The sequence below is a fragment of the Phodopus roborovskii genome, unplaced genomic scaffold (genome assembly GCF_943737965.1).
Source record: "Phodopus roborovskii unplaced genomic scaffold, PHOROB, whole genome shotgun sequence".
NCBI classification, from domain to species: Eukaryota; Metazoa; Chordata; class Mammalia; order Rodentia; family Cricetidae; genus Phodopus; species Phodopus roborovskii.
In genome coordinates this window covers 29654131-29674994 of record NW_026126434.1, presented here as the reverse complement: position 1 = coordinate 29674994, position 20864 = coordinate 29654131, and the positions used below count along the sequence as shown (strand labels likewise).

The 20864-nt window shown below is 54.0% G+C and overlaps 2 protein-coding genes across 2 annotated transcripts in view; one reads left to right on the top strand and one right to left on the bottom strand.

Moving 5' to 3' along the window:
• The first annotated feature begins 3836 nt into the window (after positions 1 to 3836).
• Positions 3837 to 6391, top strand: LOC127224309 (steroid 21-hydroxylase). Its single transcript, XM_051187291.1, has 10 exons — positions 3837 to 4071; positions 4139 to 4228; positions 4471 to 4613; positions 4716 to 4811; positions 4908 to 5009; positions 5107 to 5193; positions 5308 to 5508; positions 5669 to 5847; positions 5935 to 6038; positions 6123 to 6391. Exons 1-10 carry the CDS (start codon positions 3870 to 3872, stop codon positions 6389 to 6391), a joined length of 1473 nt encoding a protein of 490 aa, XP_051043248.1. The 5' UTR covers positions 3837 to 3869.
• Positions 6392 to 6415: 24 nt separating this feature from the next.
• The window catches only part of Tnxb (tenascin XB), a 59199-nt gene continuing 44750 nt past the window's right edge, over positions 6416 to 20864 (bottom strand). Inside the window, exons 25-44 of the mRNA XM_051187290.1 lie at positions 19149 to 19457; positions 18433 to 18756; positions 15382 to 15702; positions 14691 to 15014; positions 13351 to 13638; positions 12719 to 12991; positions 11387 to 11668; positions 10206 to 10514; positions 9554 to 9889; positions 9214 to 9336; positions 8934 to 9077; positions 8659 to 8778; positions 8416 to 8559; positions 8196 to 8326; positions 7936 to 8068; positions 7701 to 7852; positions 7513 to 7609; positions 7265 to 7426; positions 7027 to 7190; positions 6416 to 6708 (exon numbers count right to left, since the gene is read on the bottom strand). Of these exons, the coding sequence (XP_051043247.1) occupies positions 6607 to 6708; positions 7027 to 7190; positions 7265 to 7426; positions 7513 to 7609; positions 7701 to 7852; positions 7936 to 8068; positions 8196 to 8326; positions 8416 to 8559; positions 8659 to 8778; positions 8934 to 9077; positions 9214 to 9336; positions 9554 to 9889; positions 10206 to 10514; positions 11387 to 11668; positions 12719 to 12991; positions 13351 to 13638; positions 14691 to 15014; positions 15382 to 15702; positions 18433 to 18756; positions 19149 to 19457 (4238 nt within the window). The 3' untranslated portion in view covers positions 6416 to 6606. The remainder of the gene's footprint in view (positions 6709 to 7026; positions 7191 to 7264; positions 7427 to 7512; positions 7610 to 7700; positions 7853 to 7935; positions 8069 to 8195; positions 8327 to 8415; positions 8560 to 8658; positions 8779 to 8933; positions 9078 to 9213; positions 9337 to 9553; positions 9890 to 10205; positions 10515 to 11386; positions 11669 to 12718; positions 12992 to 13350; positions 13639 to 14690; positions 15015 to 15381; positions 15703 to 18432; positions 18757 to 19148; positions 19458 to 20864) is intronic.

Below are 20864 nucleotides of genomic sequence, written 5' to 3'. Positions count from 1 at the left end.
ACAAAGAAAGGGAAATACACAAAGGCTGGAGACAGGAAAGAGCACATTTTGGGACTCTGAAACTTGTCCCTGCTGGAGTTTGTATTTGAAGATGTGGGAGGGGGTGCTGAGGTAAGCAAAGACACCTCAGGAGGGACCTTCACAGCCACCAGGCTTCCTGGTCACCCCATCAGCTGGTGACTTTAGAGGAGGTCTGGTCTTCCTGGGTATTTCAGAACATTGGGCCTTTTAACATCTGCATTTATTTTCCCCAAACCAGTCACCAGAGCAGGGTTTAGTTGTAGCCTGTGCCACCCATAGAGATGCTGCTGCTTTTATGACCCAGCCCCAGACATCCCATCCCCTTCTATCTCCTGGGGCAAGGCCAGGGATCCAGGCTAAGCCTGGGCTTCTGCTACAAGGACCAGGCAGCCGTCAGCTCACCCAGCTTTGGGTAGCACAGCTGGATTCTCACCTTGGTTCTCATGCTGCACTCCCTGTGCTTTGGGTAAATCTTGGCGTGGAGATGAACCATAGGGTCTGTCTGTAAAGCTGGGGATGGGGAGCTAGGAGACTTCTCACACAACTCCTTGAGCTCTGTCATCCTTTTTGGAATAGTCACTCCCCAGATACTCTGCTAGGTTCCCAATCGTTCCCCTATCAGGGCCCTTGATCTGGTCCTAAGGGAAACCCATCTCATATGGCTATAACTTCTGAATCAGTTGTGTCTGCCCAGCTCCCTCCTAGGGAGGCCCTGGTTGGTAGACTGTCTCCATCACTTGGATTTATCTTCTCCCTGACTGGTTCTGTGACCTGTGGGCCCTGACCCCAAAGGCAGCCTTATTCTACCTGTGCCTAAAGCACAGGAGGCTTAAATGGCAAAGAGAAAGGAAGAGCACTCAGCAGACTTTTTCTGTCTCATGTTCCTGACCTATGGCCTACCAAGGCCAGCAGGTCCCCTTTCCCCTTTCCGAGCTTCCACAGATATCTATGGTGATTTTCCTTTTTTCTGGCTGTCCTGGAACTCACTCTGTAGACCAGGTTGGCCTTGAACTCCTGCCTCTGCCTCCTAAGTGCTAGGATTAAAGGCATGTGCCACCACTGTCTGGCTTTTTTTTTTTTTTTTTTCTTTTCTTTCTTTTAAGTCAGCTCAGTTGGTCATTTTGTTGTTGCTGCATCCAAGTCTTAAGCCTCTGTTTGCTAGGCTTAAGGTGCTCGAGTGGGTGAGACAGCGAATGTGGAAGCAACTCTGAGAGACCTACGCCGCGGGAGTCTTGGAAGTTTTACATCACTTCCAAGTTGGAGATCCAGATTACATTAGATGTCACCGCACAGAAACCTTGAGACTCGGTCCTCCTCCTCTGGACCCACCCCCATGCCACTCCAGGTTATAGGACCCAGGGACAGCCTCTTACAACTGCCCATTTTTATTTCTCTCTTGTTGCTTACTATTGGAAAAATTGTTACTTTTGTTATGAGTGCTGTCCAGATTATGGTGCTTAGATAGCAGTACAGGAGCCTCCGGAGCCAAGAGGAGGCTGCTTCTTAATTTCCATAGTTCTAAGATTAGAACTATTGACAAGAGAAAAAGGGGGGAATGAAAGACCTAAAAAGTAATGTTAATGATGGACTAACCTGGAAACCAATATCTGTTCCTTGGAATTTGCTAGCTTCCTCTCACAAGGCCCTGAGATAAGAAGAATTCACACTGCCCCTCCTTTCTGCCCTTCCTTTCCTGTGAGTCAACAGGTGGTAAATAGGGTCCTTAGGAAACAAAGAGATAGCTGTAACTCTGGTTTGCCCAGACAAGATTAATTAGTACACCCTGAGGCCCTAAGGTCTGCTGACCCTAATAGCAGACCATCTGGCCTCCAAGGGTCACATACTCAATGGACAGAGGGTCCCACCCCCTCCCTAAGCTAGTGGGTTTGCCTTTAAAAACACCTGGGCCCAGGGGAGGGGGCTTCTCCCTAGCCTGCGTGCTGGAGGAGCCCATTTGTGCAAACGTTTCCTGTTCATTAAAGCCTCTTGCGTTTTGCAGCAACTGGACTGGACATTGAGTTCTTGGGGTATCGACTGAACCTGGAAGACTTCTCATTCTGAGGGTCTTACACAAGGAGGGCAGCAGCTGCTGGTAGTTAAAGATACAGATTCTGCCCCTGGTTGCCTGCTGGAGCCCAGCTCTGTCTCAGTAGCTTCGTGCACACACACACAAGTCACCCAGCCTTGGCCCAAGTATCTTCATTAAAAAACAGGGACAAAGGCGTGGCCTATGCAGCATGGCTGGGGGAGCAGTTAGGAGAGTGTGTGGTACACATTGTTCTAAAGTGGAGCGGGCCATGGCTTCTTGTCTCCTGACACCTTTCTGTGTGGTGATGAGGAAAGAGCCCAGTGTCTCTGTGTGAGGCAGCCATGCACCAGTACAGCCTTGTCTCTTCTGAGATGGGCTATGTAGCCCAGGCTGACCTCAGACTCAGTCCTGCTGTCTCTGTCCCCTAAGTGTTGAGATTACGGAACCACCACACCTCATTCTAGACATTTCTGACAGTGAAAGAGGCCATATGTGTAATGTCACCAGCCCAAGCGTTGTGGTATATGCCTGTGATCCCAGCATTTGGAAATGTGAACACTTTGAAGGGAGCACTTTGAAACCATCCTTGGCTTCATATTGTTTTCAAGACTAGCCAGGGCTACATAGTGAAACCTGTCTAAATAAAAAGGTCTGGTTGTTGTTTTTGTTCAGTTTTACATGTACACATAACATAAAATATAAGTAAATGAAAAACTAAACAAAGCCCTCGTGTTTTGTCTGTATGCATGTGTGTGCATGCAGTATACCCTGGAGCCAGTAGAGGGCACTGGAACTCCTGAACTGGAGTTACAGAAGGTTGGGAGCAGCCACATAGGTGCTGGGAACCCAACCTCGGTTCTTGGCAGTGGCAACCAGCACTCTTAACCACTGAGCTACCTCTCCAGCCCTGTGGCACTTGTTTGCCACTCCAGAAATGGGGAGACAGAGACAGGAGCATCCCTGGGGCCAGCCTGCCTAGTGGATTCAGGGAACTCCATAAAAATGACAGGCTCAGGGGTGTTTTCATCTGGTCAGACCACCTGAGGTTGACCTTTGGCCTCCACACATGCACCCCCTCTGTCCCCACAAAAAGCCTCAACCAAAGCCAAGAACAACAACAAAGAATTACACAGGGGACCAGGCATGGTGACATGCCTGTCATCCCAGCTATTTGAGGGACTGAGGGAGAATTCAAAGTTTGAGGCCCTGCCTGAGCTACATAGTAAATTCAAAGTACCCTGGACAGCTTAGTGAGACTCTGTCTCAAAATTAATAAAAACGGGACATAGGATTGTCTAGCAGGGGATTGCTCACCCGGAATGTATAAGGTCCTGGGTGCAGTCACTAGTATCACAAAAATAAAGTGGTAATAATAATAATAATAATAATAATAATAATAATAAAAATACTTGTAGGGACTATAGGCAAACCCGAAAGGCCTATTGGGCAGAGTTTGTCATTTATTTTTTTCCTCTGGGATAAATTCATTCCGCTCAGCTGGTTCAAGGTGGGGTTCGGTGGGAGGGGCCGGGCTCAGGATGGACCTCTCGGCCCACGTGACTCAAGAAGAGCTATGAAACTGATAATGGCACAGAAAGGTCAGGGTTTTCCATCTCTTCCTTTCTTCCTGATGGATAGTCCCGTCTCCTCATGAGTCTCCAAGGCCAGTGGGACTGTGCCAGTTTGAAAACACACAGCTCTGAATGTGGGCAGTGGGAAGGGACCTGAGGCTGATAAAGGTCAGAATCATAGCCGGATGGATGGCTGGGGCCCAGAGCTATAAAAAGCCGTGTCGGGGCTGCTGCACAAGTGTCCCACCATGGTGCTACCTGGGCTGTGGCTGCTGCTGCTGCTGCTCGTAGGCATCCGCTGGCTGTGGGGCTGGTGGAAACTCTGGAATCTCCACCTCCCACCTCTTGTCCCGGGATTCCTGCACTTTCTACAGCCTAACCTCCCTGTCTACCTGCTTGGCCTCACTCGGAAATTTGGACCAATCTACAGGATCCGCATGGGGCTGCAAGGTGAGCCAGCTTTTTTTCTTCCTGTACCCATCTCTCCCTGCTGACACCTGCTGTCCCCCCTACACAGCTGTGGTGGTGCTGAATTCAAATAGGACCATTAAGGAGGCCCTGATCAAAAAATGGGTGGACTTTGCTGGCCGACCCCCGATACCATATGGTAAAGATTGAAGGCACTTTCTTCTTCTCCTCCTCTTCCTCCTCCTTCTCCTTCTTAAGATAGGGACTCACTATGTAGCCCTGGTTGGCCTGGAAATCACTATGTAGACTAGGCTAGCCTCAAACTCACAAAGACACACCAGGTATGACCACTGCTCTGGGCTGCTTCTTGGACTGGGGGAGGTAGTTCAGGCCTTTGGCTTCCTTAGTTAGTCACTGTTCTCTCCACCATCCCTCCTACAGAAAAGCTAGACTTGGACCTGTCACTAGGGGACTACTCTTCAACATGGAGGACCCACAAGAAGCTCTCTCGTTCGGCACTGATGCTGGGCATGCGAGGCTCTATGGAGCCCCTGGTAGAGCAGCTGACCCAGGAATTCTGCGAGGTGAGGCTGCACTGCTGTGGCTTGGCCCTCCTGGGGTCAGCTTCCCCCACCCTGGTACCCCTTGGTCTCCACAGCCTATGTAGCCCTGCCTCTCTTCTGCAGCGTATGAGAGCCCAGGCTGGCACACCCGTGGACATCCATAAGGAGTTCTCCTTTCTCACGTGCAGTATCATCTGCTGCCTCACTTTTGGAGTCAAGGTCAAGGCTGCCCCCCTGTCCCTCAGGCCCATCCCTCAGCCCCTCCTGACCCTTCAATGGTCATGAACTCAAAAGCGTGCCCTTCCATTCTGACAGGATGACACTTTGGTACACACCATTCATAACTGTGTCCAGGACTTGATGCAAGCCTGGAACCACTGGTCCGTCCAAATCTTGGATATAATTCCTTTTCTCAGGGTGCGGAAGCACAGCCCAGACTCCTGGGGACTGGGGCGGGGGTGGAGTGGGGGGGCACTGGTCTCCATCTGGAAGCTGATGCCCCTTCCTATCCTAGTTCCTCCCCAATCCAGGCCTCCGGAAGCTGAAGCGGTTCCAAGAGAACAGAGATCATATTGTAAAGCAGCAGCTGAAGCAGCACAAGGCAGGCTCTAGCTCCCCGACCTAGGCCAGCGATGCACCTGCTGCCCCTCACCACTGCTGAGCAGGCTTCCCTCCCCAAGCTACACACTCAGCCTGCTTCCCCTGCCCTCTGCAGGACAATCTGGTTGCAGGCCAGTGGAACGACATGATTGACTACATGCTTCAAGGAATGGAACAGCTAAGAGAGGACAAAGGTGCAGGACAGATCCACGAAGGGCACGTGCACATGTCTGTGGTGGACCTATTCATCGGTGGCACCGAGACCACAGCCACCACGCTCTCCTGGGCTGTGGCGTTCCTGCTTCATCACCCTGAGGTGCACTGTGGGAGGAGATTGAGGCTTCTTCTGGCACTTGGCCTGTGCTATGTTCAGAAAGGGGGCTCTAGGCTCAGCTAGGTGGCTAGATGGATGGGCCGAAGACTGGGCAGCCATGAGCTAGGTCCCTAGACTCCAGCTTTGCCCCCTCTCTTCTCAGATCCAGAAGCGACTGCAGGAAGAATTAGACCTCAAGCTGGACCCCTGTGACCCCAGCTCCCAGATCCTGTACAAGAACCGAATGCAGCTGCCTCTACTCATGGCCACTATTGCTGAGGTGCTGCGCCTGCGGCCCGCCGTGCCCCTGGCCTTACCCCATCGCACCACTCGGGCTAGCAGGTGATTCTCTGGGTTAAGGGTTGAGTGAGGAAATTATCCCACCCCTACCCAGGGTCCTGAACAGCTTCTGACTCCACCTTCCTTCAGCATCTTTGGCTATGACATCCCCAAGGACACAGTCATCATCCCCAACATCCAAAGTGCCAACATGGATGAGATGGTCTGGAAACTGCCTAGCCAGTTCTGGCCTGGTATGATGGGATCAGGCAGGGGAGTGGAGGAGCCCAGGCCTCAGCTGGGACGCATTTCCCTAGCTGTCTGTTAACTACCCACAGATCGCTTCCTGGAACCTGGCAAGAGTCCCAGGACACTATCCTTTGGCTGTGGGGCACGCGTGTGCTTGGGAGAGCCTCTGGCACAACTGGAACTCTTTGTGATACTGGCTCACCTGCTGCAGGCCTTCACACTGCTGCCACCACCAGATGGCACCCTGCCCTCCCTGAAGCCCCAGAATTATGCTGGTGTCAATCTGCTGATTCATCCCTTCCAGGTTCGGCTGCAGCCCAGGAACCTGGTACCACAAGACCAGGGCCAGAACCCTTGACAGGACAGGACCAGTGCCAGCCTCGTGCCTCAGTTTCTCCTTTATTGCTCCATTATCAACCCCTCCCCTCCCCCCTGTAAACATGGTGCTGTGAGATCGTGGTAGAGAAGGCTTCCTTGGTGAGCCAGGCAGTAGAGACACACTCGCTCTTCTCTGGGCACGACCCCTCAGTGCTCGGCAGTCATACTGGGGTGTGAGCAAGGTGGGCAGCAGGCTCAACTGCCCCTGGTGGGGGGCTGGAAGTTTCTGGGTCTCAGCTTCATTTCCGTGAAAGGTACGGAGAACTCGAAGCCCTTCCAGTGGTACCAGCTCACTCCCTGAAGAGAGAGTTGTCAAAGGCGGGGAGTCAAAGCCAGCACATCAATGCCACTCATTCATCCCCACCCTGCTCCTGCAGGTGACTCCCAGGAATCCCTCCATCTCCCTCATGCTCCCTGCCTAACCCTCTGCTGCAAAAGGCTGAGGCTTAATCCCCAGCCGGTACCTTCTATCCACTAATAAATAGTCTTCAAGCTTCCTCAGTGAGGTTGGCATCATTGTCCCAGTTCACAGATGACAAGAAGTTCAGTCATTCATGTGACAGTACTCCAGCCCAAGCGACCCAGAGCCCAGCCTGCTGCCCTCATGGCCCCCACCTGGTGGTCCACTGTGCTCCCATAGAGCCCGTTGAGGTTGGCATAGTGACAGTTCCTATACCACCAAGCCCCACGATAGGATACAGCACAGGAGATGAGCAAGTTGTTGGGGTCTCGATCACGGGCAGAAAAGACACTGCCGCTGTGGTAGCTCATAGAGTCGCCTGGCAGGGCATGGGAAGGCGTGGTGAGGACCGCTCTTATGCCCACCCCCACCCTGTCCCGGGCCCACCCTCACCTGCGGTGCCATGATAGCCCTCTAGGTGTAGACGGTAGTTTTCCATTGCTGAGTCTACCCGGAAAAAGTCATACTGGGCGAAAACAGCTTCGTTTCCAGCCCGCAGGTCCACTCGCATGGAGTAGTCTCCAGCCTGCGTCAGACTGTGTAGGACCTCATTGCCTGGGGTGGAGCGCTCTTTGTCAGGATCCTGGGGTCCACAGGACTGCCATCCCTTCCCTGGTTCCCCAGCCCTATGAGGCACGGACCCAACCAGAACTCCCTGGAGACGTTCCCAAAACCATGGGCATACTCCTCCCAGTCTCTCCAGAAGTCCGTCTGTCCATCCATGCGGCGCTGGAACACCTGGAAAGCAGGCAGGGGCAGCATTAGCCTCTGGCTCCTGGGCAATCAGTTCCTGTGCTACACAGGTACCTGGGCTCTGACTGCAACCCACCAGCCAGCCGCCTCCATCAGTCTCCATGTCACAAAACACATCCAAAGGCTGCTCGCGGTTGCCGTTGAGGAAGATGGTGGTGGTCTTTGAGGCACTGGGCCCATTCTGCATCTCCTCCCCACAGTCCCGGGGGAAGGGGACCCGCAGCCCGCCTGCAGAGAGGAGATGGGGAGTCTGTCTTCCCTGAGTCTCGGACCCCAGCTGCCCACTTAAGTTCAGCCCCCGGTGTCAGTACCAGTTGTAAAGGAAGTGGACACAGGTGGTGTGAGGCTCTCGCCCCAAACAGCCCGGAGCTGGGCTCTGTAGAAGGTGGAAGGGAAGAGGCGGACAAGCCGGTGTGAGGTGGTTCCTGCTGGAAGCAGGATTTCCTGGACACAGACAAGGAACACACAAGGTCAGCAGAGGGCGAGATGGAGACTCACCAGGAGGGCCAGAGGTGGCACCTCCAAATCAAGCTATGGAGAGCAGATGGCCAGTGAGGCAGGAGTGGGGTACCTGAATCTGTCCTCCAGGGCTGTCAAAGCTGAGCAGGTAGCCAGTGGGCGGGACTTCGGGCTCAGTCCAAGTGAGCAGTGCCGTTCGAGGGGTCACTTCCTTGGCCTCTAAGTCCTGGGGAGCCTTCAGCCCTGGAAGGGGACATAGGAAGAGGCAGGTGAGCCCACACCTGTCCCTTTGAACCTCCTGTGACCCATCTCCCTCACAACCTTGGCTCTACCTGTGGTGAAGGTGATGCTGGCTGGGGAGGTGAAGTTAGGGCCGCGGAGACCACGCACAGTGGCTGTGTAGTTGGTGTCGATCGCCAGGTCCGTCAGTGGGTAGTCCACAGCACTGCCAGGTGCTGAGGCCTGCAGGGTTGGGGCTGGGAGTGGGGGTGGCATCAACTCCTGCCCATCCATGCTGTCCCCTGCTCACCCCACCTTGAATAAATCCTCTTCAGAGGAGGCTCAGCCATGCTCACCTCCAGGGGATGCGACCTGGACGTTGTACTGGTCCACGGGTTTGTGAGGGGGTTTCCAGTGCAGAAGGGCAGACCCATCAGTCAAGTTCAATGCACGCAGCTGGGTGGGTCCGTCGGGAACTGGGGGAAGCAGGGAGCTCAGAGGTATCCCTGCCACTGTCCCTACCCTTAACTCTCCCAACTCCACTGCCTCCCTTGCCCTCTTCACCCTCACGACAGACAGCCTTGTTTCGGCTTTCTCTACCTCTCCTGGTGCCGGGGGCAGTCTTTATTACCCGTAGTCAGGAAGCCTGTGAGAGGCTCACTCTCCTCAAAACCACGGACAGAGACCACTGTCACCTCGTAGCGAGTGTCTGGGATCAGCCCCTGGAGGATCTGGGTCTGGGTCCGGCCGTCCACTAGCACACTCTGTGGCTCTCCTACAAACAAACATAGGTGGAGCCCGCTGAGGGTCACAGGAGAGGTCTGAGAGCAGCTAGAGAGGGGACAGTGTGCAGGGGTGGGGATGGGCAAGAGAGGAGAGCTAAGGAGGACGTGGGAGGAAGGGGCTGTCACCTCCATCTGCTAGTTGGTAGGAAATTTTGAAGCTGTCCACCCTGGATGGTGGTGGCACCCAGTTGACTCTGGCTGACGTTTCCCCAATTTCACTGAATTGCAGGTCCCGGGGGCTCTCCAGAACTGCGGACAGTAAGGCGGATACAGCGGTGAGGCTGCAGATAGGCAGGCTCCTGCTCTATCTCCCCGAGTGCTCTAGCTTCAGAGAGGCCCACCATCCCTCTCTGGAAGGTCGCTCTCTAGGTGCCTTCAAGTCCTCCCATTCGCCAGACCCCTTTACACACTGGGTTCCACTCTGCAAGTACAATGCTCTCTCTTGGTGCCCAGGATGGGTCCTCACCTGGACTGAGTGTGCGAGCAGTACCCTGGATGCTGTCTGCCTTGTGTGGCCCACGCAGCCCGTACAGAGTCAGGCTGTACAGGGTCCCAGGATGCAGGTCCCGAAGCACAGCTGAGCGCTGTGTCCCTGGCACCACCAGTTCTCGCTGGACCAGAGGACGAGAATATGGCTCCAGGGTACTTGGTGAGGGGACCCCAAAGCGTATTAGGAAGGTGTCAAAGGCCCCAAGTGGGGCCTCCCAGTTCAGCCGCAGAGAACTAGTGGTCACATCTGTTACTGACAGCTGGGACAGGCGGGGCCCTGGGTCTCCTGGGGTCTGACCAGCAGGAACTGGACCTGTGGGAAGTGGGTGGGAGAAAAGGCTTTGGAGACAGAGACAAACCAGCCCCAAGGCTTGGAGCATGTCACTTCTGCCATCCCACCCTGGTTCTATTGGTCAGAAAAGTTGGGCTAGAGAGGAACAGAGCCACAGGAGGGATGTTCAGTGGCCTGACATCGGAGGAGAGGAGAAGCTATGTAGGGCAGGTGACCAAATGTCCTCAACTCTTCCTGGGTGTTTCCTTGTGCCTTCCCTGTGGCAGGCACTTCTGGATGTCACCTTCCTCCCTTCCCTTCCTAGCCCCCAGACTAGAATAGTCCAGGCATGGCACACCTGTGGTGCCCTCTGCAGAGACAGGTCCATGACGCATTCCTTCGCGGAGCCCATAGAGGAAGAACTGGTAGGAAGTGCTGGGTTCCAGGCCTGAGATAAGGACCTTGTCCTGGTCTCCATCGACAAGCAGAGCCTGGGATTGCCCCTCTGTGTCCTGGTACTGGACCACAAAGGAGTCAAAGAGCCCGCGGGCCACATCCCAGGAGAGGCGCAAGGAGTCTGGGGTTGCCTCAGTCACTGTCAGCGTCCCCAGGTGGGGTGTTTCAGGGGGCTCAGTGGGGCTTGGGGCTGGCACATCCTCTTCTGGGGCTACATGGGAGAAACCAGGGCAGAATCTTCATTGGGTGCTGTGGGCCTGCCCTTCCCATCATGCCCTTCAAAGGAAGGGTTATGAGGCCAGCCAGGGATGAAGACAACTCATAGTCCTGCCAGAGCAGTCCAAGAGAGGAAAGGGAGGGACCAGGGCATCTCCCAGAACCTTCTTGAATTTGTTTTACCCTTACCTTAGCATTACATCCTGACACCCAGGAGGGCCTCTCTGAGCCTAGACCCAGGGTCTCCTGCCTGGGAAGCTGCTGTGTCTGTTGGCCCTTCCTCAGCTCCTGGCTGTGTCTGGACCAGGGACTCACTTCCCCTCTCCCAGCCTCTGGCATATCAACCCTGCCCCACACAAGCAGTGGCCCTTCAGGCTCTGTCCTTGCTCTGCCCTTAGTGCCTGTCTCAATGATTTTGAGAGCAGCTGAGGGTGGCACTGGCTGGTGTACGTGTCTGGAAAGTCACACTAGTCCTGTGCCCTTGGCCAATCTGAAGTGGGTGTCAGTGGCCTCTGCCCATTGGACTTCCCAGTGATTTTCCGTTTGAGAAACAATCCTGGCTCCCTAGAACAGGGGGCATGCACCTATGCAGCAAGGGGATAGAGCTGTCCCCACAGAGTAGTGGGGAGCAGCACATGAGGGGAATGGGTGGGGTCAGAAGAGCAAGGTTCCCCAAGACCTTCCATTGCTGCCTGACCTGGCTCCTGTTCTTTCAAATGACCGATCAGCACCTAGGGAGGGCACAAACCCTCACAAACCCTCCCTTCTTTGGCTCTGGACAGGCCTCTGTCCTTCCCACCCATCCGCCATGGTCAGTCCCTTTGTCTTCAGACTCCTCAGGCCTATGGTGAAGCAGGGCAGCCTCACCTGTCACTCCCAGGGCAGAGATGGGTCCTAGGCGCTTCCCTCCAGAGAGCCCATAGAGCAGAAACTTGTACTTCCTGCGTGGCTGCAGACCCTCTATGGTGACTTCATTCTGGTCTGCAGCCACGAGCACCGTCTGGGGCTGCCCGTCCCTGTCTCTGTACTGGACCAGGAAGGAGTCAAAGGGTCCCTGTGCCACGGTCCACAAGAGGTGCAGAGAGTCAGTGGTCTCTCCTGTCACTGACAGTTCACCAAGGCGGGGCTGTGGTGTCTTCTCCAGGGGTGCTGAGGAGAGGGTGGGGACAATTTTCAGTTTTGAGTCTCCATTCCTGGAGACACAGGGAAATGTGAGGCATTGGGAAGGGTCCACATGTGGCCTCAGGACTTGAGGACACAGCCAGACCTGCGCTGTCCTGCTGTGGGGGAATGAGGGACAGCTGCTTTGTCTCTGGAGGTACTGCCTAGCCCCTTCCTGCCCTGTGCCCATTTGCTACAGTCAGGAGTCAGACCACACAGAGTGTCATGATGAGAGAGGGCTAGTGGTGAGCACAGGCAGTTCTTCATTTCCTCAGGGCAGGGGCTGTGGCCAGAACTGAGGCTCCAGGGGCATCTGGATGTCAGAGATACTCTCAAATGCAGAGAGCTGCCATGAGCCTGGGGCTGCTCCCCCTATCTCCTTCCACAGTCCAGATTCCATACCCTGGGACCAGGTAGGGCAGAGTGGGAGAACAAAGAGCCAGACAGAGAGACAATCTGCCCACACGAGGGTGACAGTCGACAGACGATGCTTGGGCAAGCCTGTATAGTAAGGGTTTTTTTTTTGGGGGGGGGGGTTATGTTATGTGAGGGCTCCAGGCCTTGATGTCTGCCTGGGGTGACTCATGGACCTGGGAGTTGGGTAAGGGTCATGGACCCACTCCACCCTTTCCTTGGGGATTGACTCATGGGCACAAAAACACCAGATTTTTCCATAGTCTTCTGCAGCCAAGCCCTTCCTTTCCCTCTCATGGCTCAGGGTTGGGAGAAAGAGGGCATAGGTATCAGCCAGCCAAGCTACTGGTCACCGGCACACTGGGGAGGCCGTGGTGCAGATGAGGCGGCTTACTCATGTCAAGTGGCTGTCAAAGACTGAGTTTGGGTTTGAACCCAGGTCAGCCAAGCCTAAAAGCCCCTTTCCCTTGGCAGTTGTCAGGAGACGGTGCATAAAATGCTGAGATTGTGCTTAATCCAAGAGCAGGGACTTGCCTTTGTGAGGACCTTTACTCTCAGAATAAGTCCCTGGAAGGCCCTGGGCATTGGATCTCTGCAAGGGTGCGAGGCAGGGCCTGGACTCACCCGTGGTGCCCTCCACAGAGGCAGGGCCCAGCCTTTTGCGGCCTGCCAGGCCGTAGAGCAGAAACTTGTATTTTCTATTGGGTTCCAGGCCGGGGATGGTGACCTCACGCTGGTCTGCTAGCACAGGCACCACCTGGAGCTGACCTCCCCTGTCCTTGTACTGGACTAGGAAGGAGTCGAACTCGCCCTCAGGGACAGTCCAGGCAAGACCCACGGAGTTCTGGGTCACCTCTGTTATTGTCAGTTCTCCAAGATGAGGAAGAAGCTTTGTGTCTGAGATTGGAGTAGAGAGGAAGCTGCTTAAAAAGTGTACCACAGACACAGTCCGTAGGGGGTGGGGTGGGCTGGGGCTCTGTTCCTGCTGGTCAGAGGGGGTGATCGGGCAGGGCTCAGGATAAAAGAGCGTCTATCAAAGGAAGCAGGTGCTCCTGCCCTGTGATGAGGATGGCAGGAAGGATGGGAGTGAAGGTCTGAATTTGGGTGGACCTGACAAAGAAATGGGTCCCCAAACTCCAAGGTCTGGATGTGGGGCACAGAAACATGAAATTCCAACAGTCGCCACAAGGGGGAGGGAAGGGCGATGTGGGTTGCGGGGGGGGGGGGGGGGGGGCAACCTTGCCAGGCATACTCACCAGTCTTTACTTCTGCGGAGATAGGGCCATGACGCTTCCCACCTTGGAGTCCAAAGAGTAGAAACTTGTACTTGCGGGCCGGGTCCAAACCTGAGACGGTGACCTCACCCAGGTCTCTGCTCACAGGCACTGTTGTGGGCTGACCCTGTGCATCCTTGTACTGGACCAGGAAGGAGTCGAAGGGGCCCTGGGCCACAGTCCAGGACAAGTGCACAGTACTAGAAGTCACTTCTAACACAGCCAGGTCCCCCAGGCGGGGCTCTGTGGGGAGCTCTGTGGGCAGGGAGGCTGCAACAGAGCAGAGACAGAACCTGCTGAGGTGACCAGGCTGCCCCTAGGCTGCAGAACAGCCTCTTCTAAACCCCCACCCCATGCCAGCCATAGGCAACTGCTACAAGCAGCTCACATATAAGAGTCCCTGAACCACCCACGTTTAACACAGTAGTTCTCAACCTGTGGGTCTTGACCCATTTATCAACTGTTTATCTCCAAAAAATATTTACAATATGATTCATAACAGTAGCAAAGTTAGCTGGTTGGTGATGGCCCATACCTCTAATACCAGCACTCAGGAGGCAGAGAGAGGTGGATCTCTGAGTTTGAGGCCAGCCTGGTCTACAGAGAGAGTTTCAGGACAGCCAGGACCTCACAGAGAAACCCTGTCTTGAAAAGCCAACAAAACAAAACCAAGTAGCAAAAAAACAGTTATGCAGTAGCAGTGAAAATAATTTTGTGGTTGGGGGCTCACCACAACATGAGGTACTGTATTGAAGGGTTACAGTGAGGCTGGAGAGATGGCTCAGAGGGTAAGAGCACTGGCTCCTTTTCCAGAGGACCTGAGTTCAATTCCCAGCATCCACATGGTGGCTCAACAATCATCTGTAATGAGATCTGGTGCCCTCTTCATATACATACATACATACATACATACATACATACATACATACATACATTAAAATAAAGGGTCACAGCATTAGGAAGGTTGAGAACCACCGGTTTAGCAGATGCCATCATGATTGCCCCCTTGCTTCAGGAACTAATACTTGAAAAGCCACACAATGACAAGCAATTCAGACCCAGGTAGCCTGAATCCGGAGCATGTTAGGAATCACTAAACACCCAGAGAGGCAGCCAAAGTGGAAGGAATGAGGGATCCAGTAAGGCTCTGGAGTGGAGGAAAGAGGGAGCTGTGTGGAAAGCTCTGTTCTAGGTGACAGGATTGGAGGCCCACTGTGTGAAGCTAGCTGGGAAGAATGGGAGAGGGGGTGGGGATAGTGCAGAGCAGAAGGGGAGAAGAGAGGGGCAGGAGAAGAACAGCAAACACAGGGGACAGCTCTCACCGGTCACGCCCACGGTGGACACGGGACCCACACGCCGACCCTCATGGAGTCCATACAGGTTCATCTTGTATTTGCGCCCAGGATCCAGGTCTCTCACGGTGGCCTCCCTCTCCTGGCCCCCGACACGCACCACCTGGGGCCGCCCATCACTGTCCTTGTACTGCACAGTGAAGGAGTCAAAGTCTCCCTGGGGGACAGTCCAGGAGAGGCTCAGGGAGTCTGGGGAGGATCCTGTCACAGTCAGCTCTCCCAGGAGCGGCTCCTCACGGGGCTCTGGGGCCTCTGTGCTGGGCTCTGTGGGGCTGGGTGTCTCTTCCTCTGCAGCTGAGAAAGGGACAGAGAGGTGAGCAGGATTCCTGCTGGTGTCCTCAAGTGAGGACAAAGTAGTATACTTATCAAGGGGGCCTGGTGCTGTGGTCAGCTGACAACTGACCATCAAACCCAAGCTCCTAGGTAAGCTCAGGAGACGTTCAACACAGCAAAGTCCTCTATGGACCTGCTTCCCAGGGAGACTTGCTAGCTCAGAACGTATGTACACAAAGGTAGACCACAGCATCAGCAAAGCAGGTCTGTGGTGCTGAGCAAATCTGGGGTATTAACAGCACCTAACCACTGATACCACTCACTTGCCACCAAATAGTTTGAGGGTCCGCCTCCCAATGTTCTCACCGAGGGTTCCATGCCCACTCACCCGTCACCCCGACAACAGACACGGGGCCCACACGCTGGCCACTGTGCATGCCATACAGGTTCATCTTGTACTTGTGGTCTGGCTCCAGGCCAGGGATGGTGACCTGGTCCTCATGTCCTGGCACCCGCACCACCTTGGGCTGCCCATCCCCGTTCCTGTACTGGATCAGGAAGTGGTCAAACTGTCCCTCGGGGACTGTCCAGGAGAGGCTCAGGGAGTCAGGGGTGGCGTCTGTCACAGTCAGCTCCCCTAGTTGTGGCTTTTTAGGAGGAGGCTCAGGAGTTGTGGTGGGCACCACCTGTGTGGTCATAGTTTCCTCTTCTGGAGTTGGACACACACACACACACACACACACACACACACACACACGGGGGGGGGGGAGGGAGAGAGAGAGAGTTAGGTCTTCTCTGTTCTCAGAATATAAATAAACATTTATAAAAACAAAGTTCCAGCCGGGTGTTGGTGGCCAATGCCTTTAATCCCAGCATTTGGGGAGGCAGAGGCAGTTGGATCTCTGTGAGTTCGAGGCCAGCCTAGTTTACAGAGCAAATTCCAGGACAGACTCCAAGGCAATACAGAGAAACCCTGTCTCAAAACAAAACAAACTTCCCAGCCACAATGCTACTACCATGCATCTTTCCTGTTCTTTCCATACTGCCATTCCTAGCTCCCCACCCAGACATTTGCCAGCACCCCTGACTTCTCCCTCCCTCCAGCTCTTGCTCCGCATAGCCACTGCCTTGGGCCTACCTGCACTGTCTCTCCTTGCTGTCTGTTTCTTCCCAGGGCCCAGATCTTTACCTCAGACATGTTTGGAAACCCCTCTAGAAGGCTGAGTCCCAGCCGCTAGTGAACTCAGTGCTCTGTTACTCTTGGGTGCCTCACACCCCACCCCACCCCATCTCTTCTATCATGGAACCTTGGCTGGACCACCATCTCCTCTCACTTAGTGATGACCCAGGTCTGCCTTCCCTGCCTTCAGGTTTACTCCTCCTCTCCCTCCAAGCCAGCTGTGCTTCAGGAGGAGGCCCAGGCTTTGAATGAGAAATCCAATGACAGATGCCAGCATGCAGCATAAAAACAGGTGCCCAGTCCTGTGTGGAATTCCGGGTTTCTGAGCTGCTCCCCAACCTCTCCATCAACCTCTCAAGACCACCTCACACCTCAGAGCACATCACACAATGTCGTGGTTCCTCATGGATCAGCTTTATTTCTAGCCTTCTGTTCTTTGCACAGTTGGGACATTGACTGACACTCTTCATCCCATCACTGCCCCAACACTTCATTCACCCCAACACTGCCCCAACACTCTTCATTCACCCCAACACTGCCCCAACACTCTTCATTCACCCCAACACTCTTCACCCCAACACTCTTCATTCACCCCAACACTCTTCATTCACCCCAACACTCTTCATTCACCCCAACACTCTTCATTCACCCCAACACTCTTCATTCACCCCAACACTGCCCCAACACTCTTCATTCACCCCAACACTGCCCCAACACTCTTCATTCACCCCAACACTGCCCCAACACTCTTCATTCACCCCAACACTGCCCCAACACTCTTCATTCACCCCAACACTGCCCCAACACTCTTCATTCACCCCAACACTCTTCACCCCAACACTCTTCATTCACCCCAACACTCTTCATTCACCCCAACACTCTTCATTCACCCCAACACTCTTCACCCCAACACTCTTCATTCACCCCAACACTGCCCCAACACTCTTCATTCACCCCAACACTGCCCCAACACTCTTCATTCACCCCAACACTGCCCCAACACTCTTCATTCACCCCAACACTGCCCAACACTCTTCATTCACCCCAAAACTCTTCACCCCAACACTCTTCATTCACCCCAACACTGCCCCAACACTCTTCACTCTAATGTTGACCTAACAAACACTCTTTACTCTAACCTGCCACCAAGCCAATGCCTGTTTGACCTCAGGTCTCAGTGGTCTTATGAGCAGGCCGGTTTAGATATTTCTTCAGGTCCTGTTCTGGCCCCTCGGCACCCCATGTTCTATGCCCATGGCATATGCCTGTCCCCTTGAACTTGAGATCTGTGTTCTCTCATCTGGATTTTCAAAGCTTTGCCCGGATAGAGACTCCTGTGGGCTGCCAGGCTGTCAGCTCAGAGCTGTCCCAGAACAGCTCTGTCTCCTGTAACTATGCCAAACATAGACAATGGCACAGACCATGGACATCAGACAAGGCCATATGGTGCCATGATGGCAAGCTTAGAATCCTATTACCACATAGATACACTCAAGCATTTGCTATAAAACAACCAAACAGCCCTCATCCAGGTGATGAAGGCTGCCTCTTCTAACAATCATGGCTTTGTGGTCCCTCTGGACACCTTCCCTCAGATGGAACTCAGTGACCTCGCTGGGTGATGGAGGATCTGCTGGCAGTATCACTCAGACTGAACTCCACTTCCTGAGGCTTTTGCAGCCCATCTAACTCAGCAGTTTCTCCCTAACCCCAGAGTCCCCACAGCACTACACCCCCAGGTTCAATCCACAGTTCATTCCAGGTGAGTCTTGAGGGCTCCCCAACTGAAATTCAGCCCCACAGTCCCCACATCAGGGAACTGAGGCATGCAAATAAAAGCTTAAATTGAAGAAAGGAAGGAAGGAGAGAGGAAAGGAAAAGAGGGCTTGAAGCAGTTTGCACATACGCAAACTAAATTCTGTATCCCCACTCACTTCACTGTTTCCATGGGCCAGAGAACTTTACATGGATAAGGCCCCGCTGTGAGGAGTCACGCTAGCACATCCCAAGAGAGGGGCTGACACCTCTTCTGTGGGGCTTTGCTGCCTTGGAGCCGACCCAAGAACCAGCAGCTTGTTCCCCATGATCTTCTTAGAAATAAAATATTGGGCTTGGGACACACTGCAGGGTCTCAGGCTGATTTTGGCAATGTCAGAAGGCCAGGCAGCTTTAATGCACAGTACAGGTATTTTCATGAAGATGTTTGGAAAAGGAGTAGTTTGGGACCGGTTTTCCCACACAGACACAACTAACACTCACCAGTCATACCCACGGTGGACACAGGACCCACACGCCGACCCTCATGGAGTCCATACAGGTTCATCTTGTATTTGCGCCCAGGATCCAGGTCTCTCACGGTGGCCTCCCTCTCCTGGCCCCCGACACGCACCACCTGGGGCCGCCCATCACTGTCCTTGTACTGCACAGTGAAGGAGTCAAAGTCTCCCTGGGGGACAGTCCAGGAGAGGCTCAGGGAGTCTGGGGAGGATCCTGTCACAGTCAGCTCTCCCAGGAGCGGCTCCTCACGGGGCTCTGGGGCCTCTGTGCTGGGCTCTGTGGGGCTGGGTGTCTCTTCCTCTGCAGCTGAGAAGGGGACAGAGAGGTGAGCAGGGTCCCCCGCAAGTATCCTTGGCTTTTGATAAGGGGGAAGGAGTAGCTATGGTTACCAGGGAGGTGCCAATATCAGTTCAAAGACAGCACCCTTGGGCCTGGTGGCCCTGGTCAGCTGGCAGCTGACCACCAAGCCCAAGCTCCTGGGTCAGCTAAGGCGACCTGGTCAGCAATGGCACAGCAAAGGTCTTGATGTCCCCACTCCCTGCACAGGGGAGATAGGCCAGCTCCAGGGAAAGGTACATGGGCCATAGCCTTGGGCACAGAAGGTCTGGGATATTAGCCAGTCCCAGGCTACTGATTCCTACCCAGAGCCGACCATCACTCCCAGTGGATCCCACCCTGGACTCCCACAGACCACTCACCCGTCACCCCAACAACAGACACGGGGCCCACACGCTGGCCACTGTGCATGCCATACAGGTTCATCTTGTACTTGTGGTCTGGCTCCAGGCCAGGGATGGTGACCTGGTCCTCATGTCCTGGCACCCGCACCACCTTGGGCTGCCCATCCCCGTTCCTGTACTGGATCAGGAAGTGGTCAAACTGTCCCTCGGGGACTGTCCAGGAGAGGCTCAGGGAGTCAGGGGTGGCGTCTGTCACAGTCAGCTCCCCCAGGATGGGTTTCATAGGAGTTGTGGTGGGCACCACCTGTGTGGCCGTGGCTTCCTCCTCTGGATGTGAACACACACAGGGACAGGTTATGTCTTCCCTGTCCACAGTTGCCACATAAATGGGCATTTATAAAAAATGAAGCCTGGAAGAGCAAAGTGACACTGACTAAAGGGACCACCACATATCTTGTCTGTGTCCTCTACCCTGTCATTCCTGGCACCCATCCTAGACCTTCTCCTCCCCCTCTATCCACCAACATGACTTCTCTCCTTCCTGTAGCACCTAAGCAGGCCCCGAAGGCCACTTCCCTGGGCCTTCCTGTGCTACCTCTCCTTGCCATTTCCTTCCTCACTGGCTTCAGGATTTTGCTCCAAATAGGCCTGGAACATCATACTAGAAACTCAACCCGCCCTCTCTCAGATGCCATCATTCTGGATGAATTGTTGGAGGTCTCTAGTTGATGACAAGTGATACTCAGCTCCACGGTGCCCAGATTAGGGGACAGGAGTTCTTTGTGGAATGAATGAATTGATCCATGGAAATCAAAGTTGAAAATTGTGATAATAAATAAATTAAGATAAAACAAATAAATAAAGTTGAATTCATAGGTGTACAGTGAGAACACTAGCCACTCTGCTGTCCCTTCAGGGCCTGGATGCTCCCTACACAGACAGAGAATCTAGAGGAATCAGAGGATCACACATGCTCAGCAACAAGTTCCAAGGCCCATGCCTCTGCTCTGGGGTGTTTACCAGCATCCTGGTTCTTGGGATTCTATTGGGAACAGAACAGCAGGCTCCGGATGCGCTGCTGGGTCTGAGTCTGATTCGTGGAAGCAGCTGTGTGTGGTTGTTTCCTCCCACCTGAAACTTGTCCTCAAATCTCTCTCAAGAAGTTCTGAGGTTACAGAAGCACAGTTGTAGAGAGAGGAATTCTGAGGGCCCAAGCTAAGCAGGAGTTCCAGGTGTTAGTATTCAGGCATCTGTACTGGCCTGTCCTTGGGGCTCTGACAGGATCCGCCCTCAGCTGCAGCCACTAAGAGCACAGCTTGTGCACATGCACTACCTTCCCTTTTAAAAGGGCCCCACCCACCTCTCATCCTTCTCTCTCTCTCCCTTTCTCTGTCCCCATCTCTCTCCCTTTCTCCCCCTTTTTCCTTTCTCCTCTCTCCTGCTGCTCCTGTCTCTGGAGGACAGTCTCCTCTTTCCCTTTCCCCTCTCTATGATCCCTAATTAAAAAACAAAAACAAAACAAACAAAAACAAAAACCCTCTACTTGCACCCTGTTGCATGGCATTTTTCTCTTGAGTGCCACTTTTCTTAAATTACAGCACCAGGGAAGTGCTTTTGTGAGCTGTAATCTATGTTGGAGTTAGTTAGGTCTGCAGTGATGTGACTGCCTTCAAGCTACCTGCACTCCTGAAAGACTCACCACATTCCTGCAAGTGGTCCTGGGGAATACATTTG

What these genes read in the sequence shown, in the direction of transcription:
- LOC127224309 (XM_051187291.1), top strand. Translation starts at nt 3,870, where the DNA reads ATGGTGCTACCTGGGCTGTGGCTGCTGCTGCTGCTGCTCGTAGGCATC. An exon ending in AGCAGCTGAAGCAGCACAAG is followed by an intron (nt 5,194 to 5,307) that starts GCAGGCTCTAGC and finishes TGCCCTCTGCAG; the next exon opens with GACAATCTGGTTGCAGGCCA. An exon ending in GCCTAGCCAGTTCTGGCCTG is followed by an intron (nt 6,039 to 6,122) that starts GTATGATGGGAT and finishes AACTACCCACAG; the next exon opens with ATCGCTTCCTGGAACCTGGC.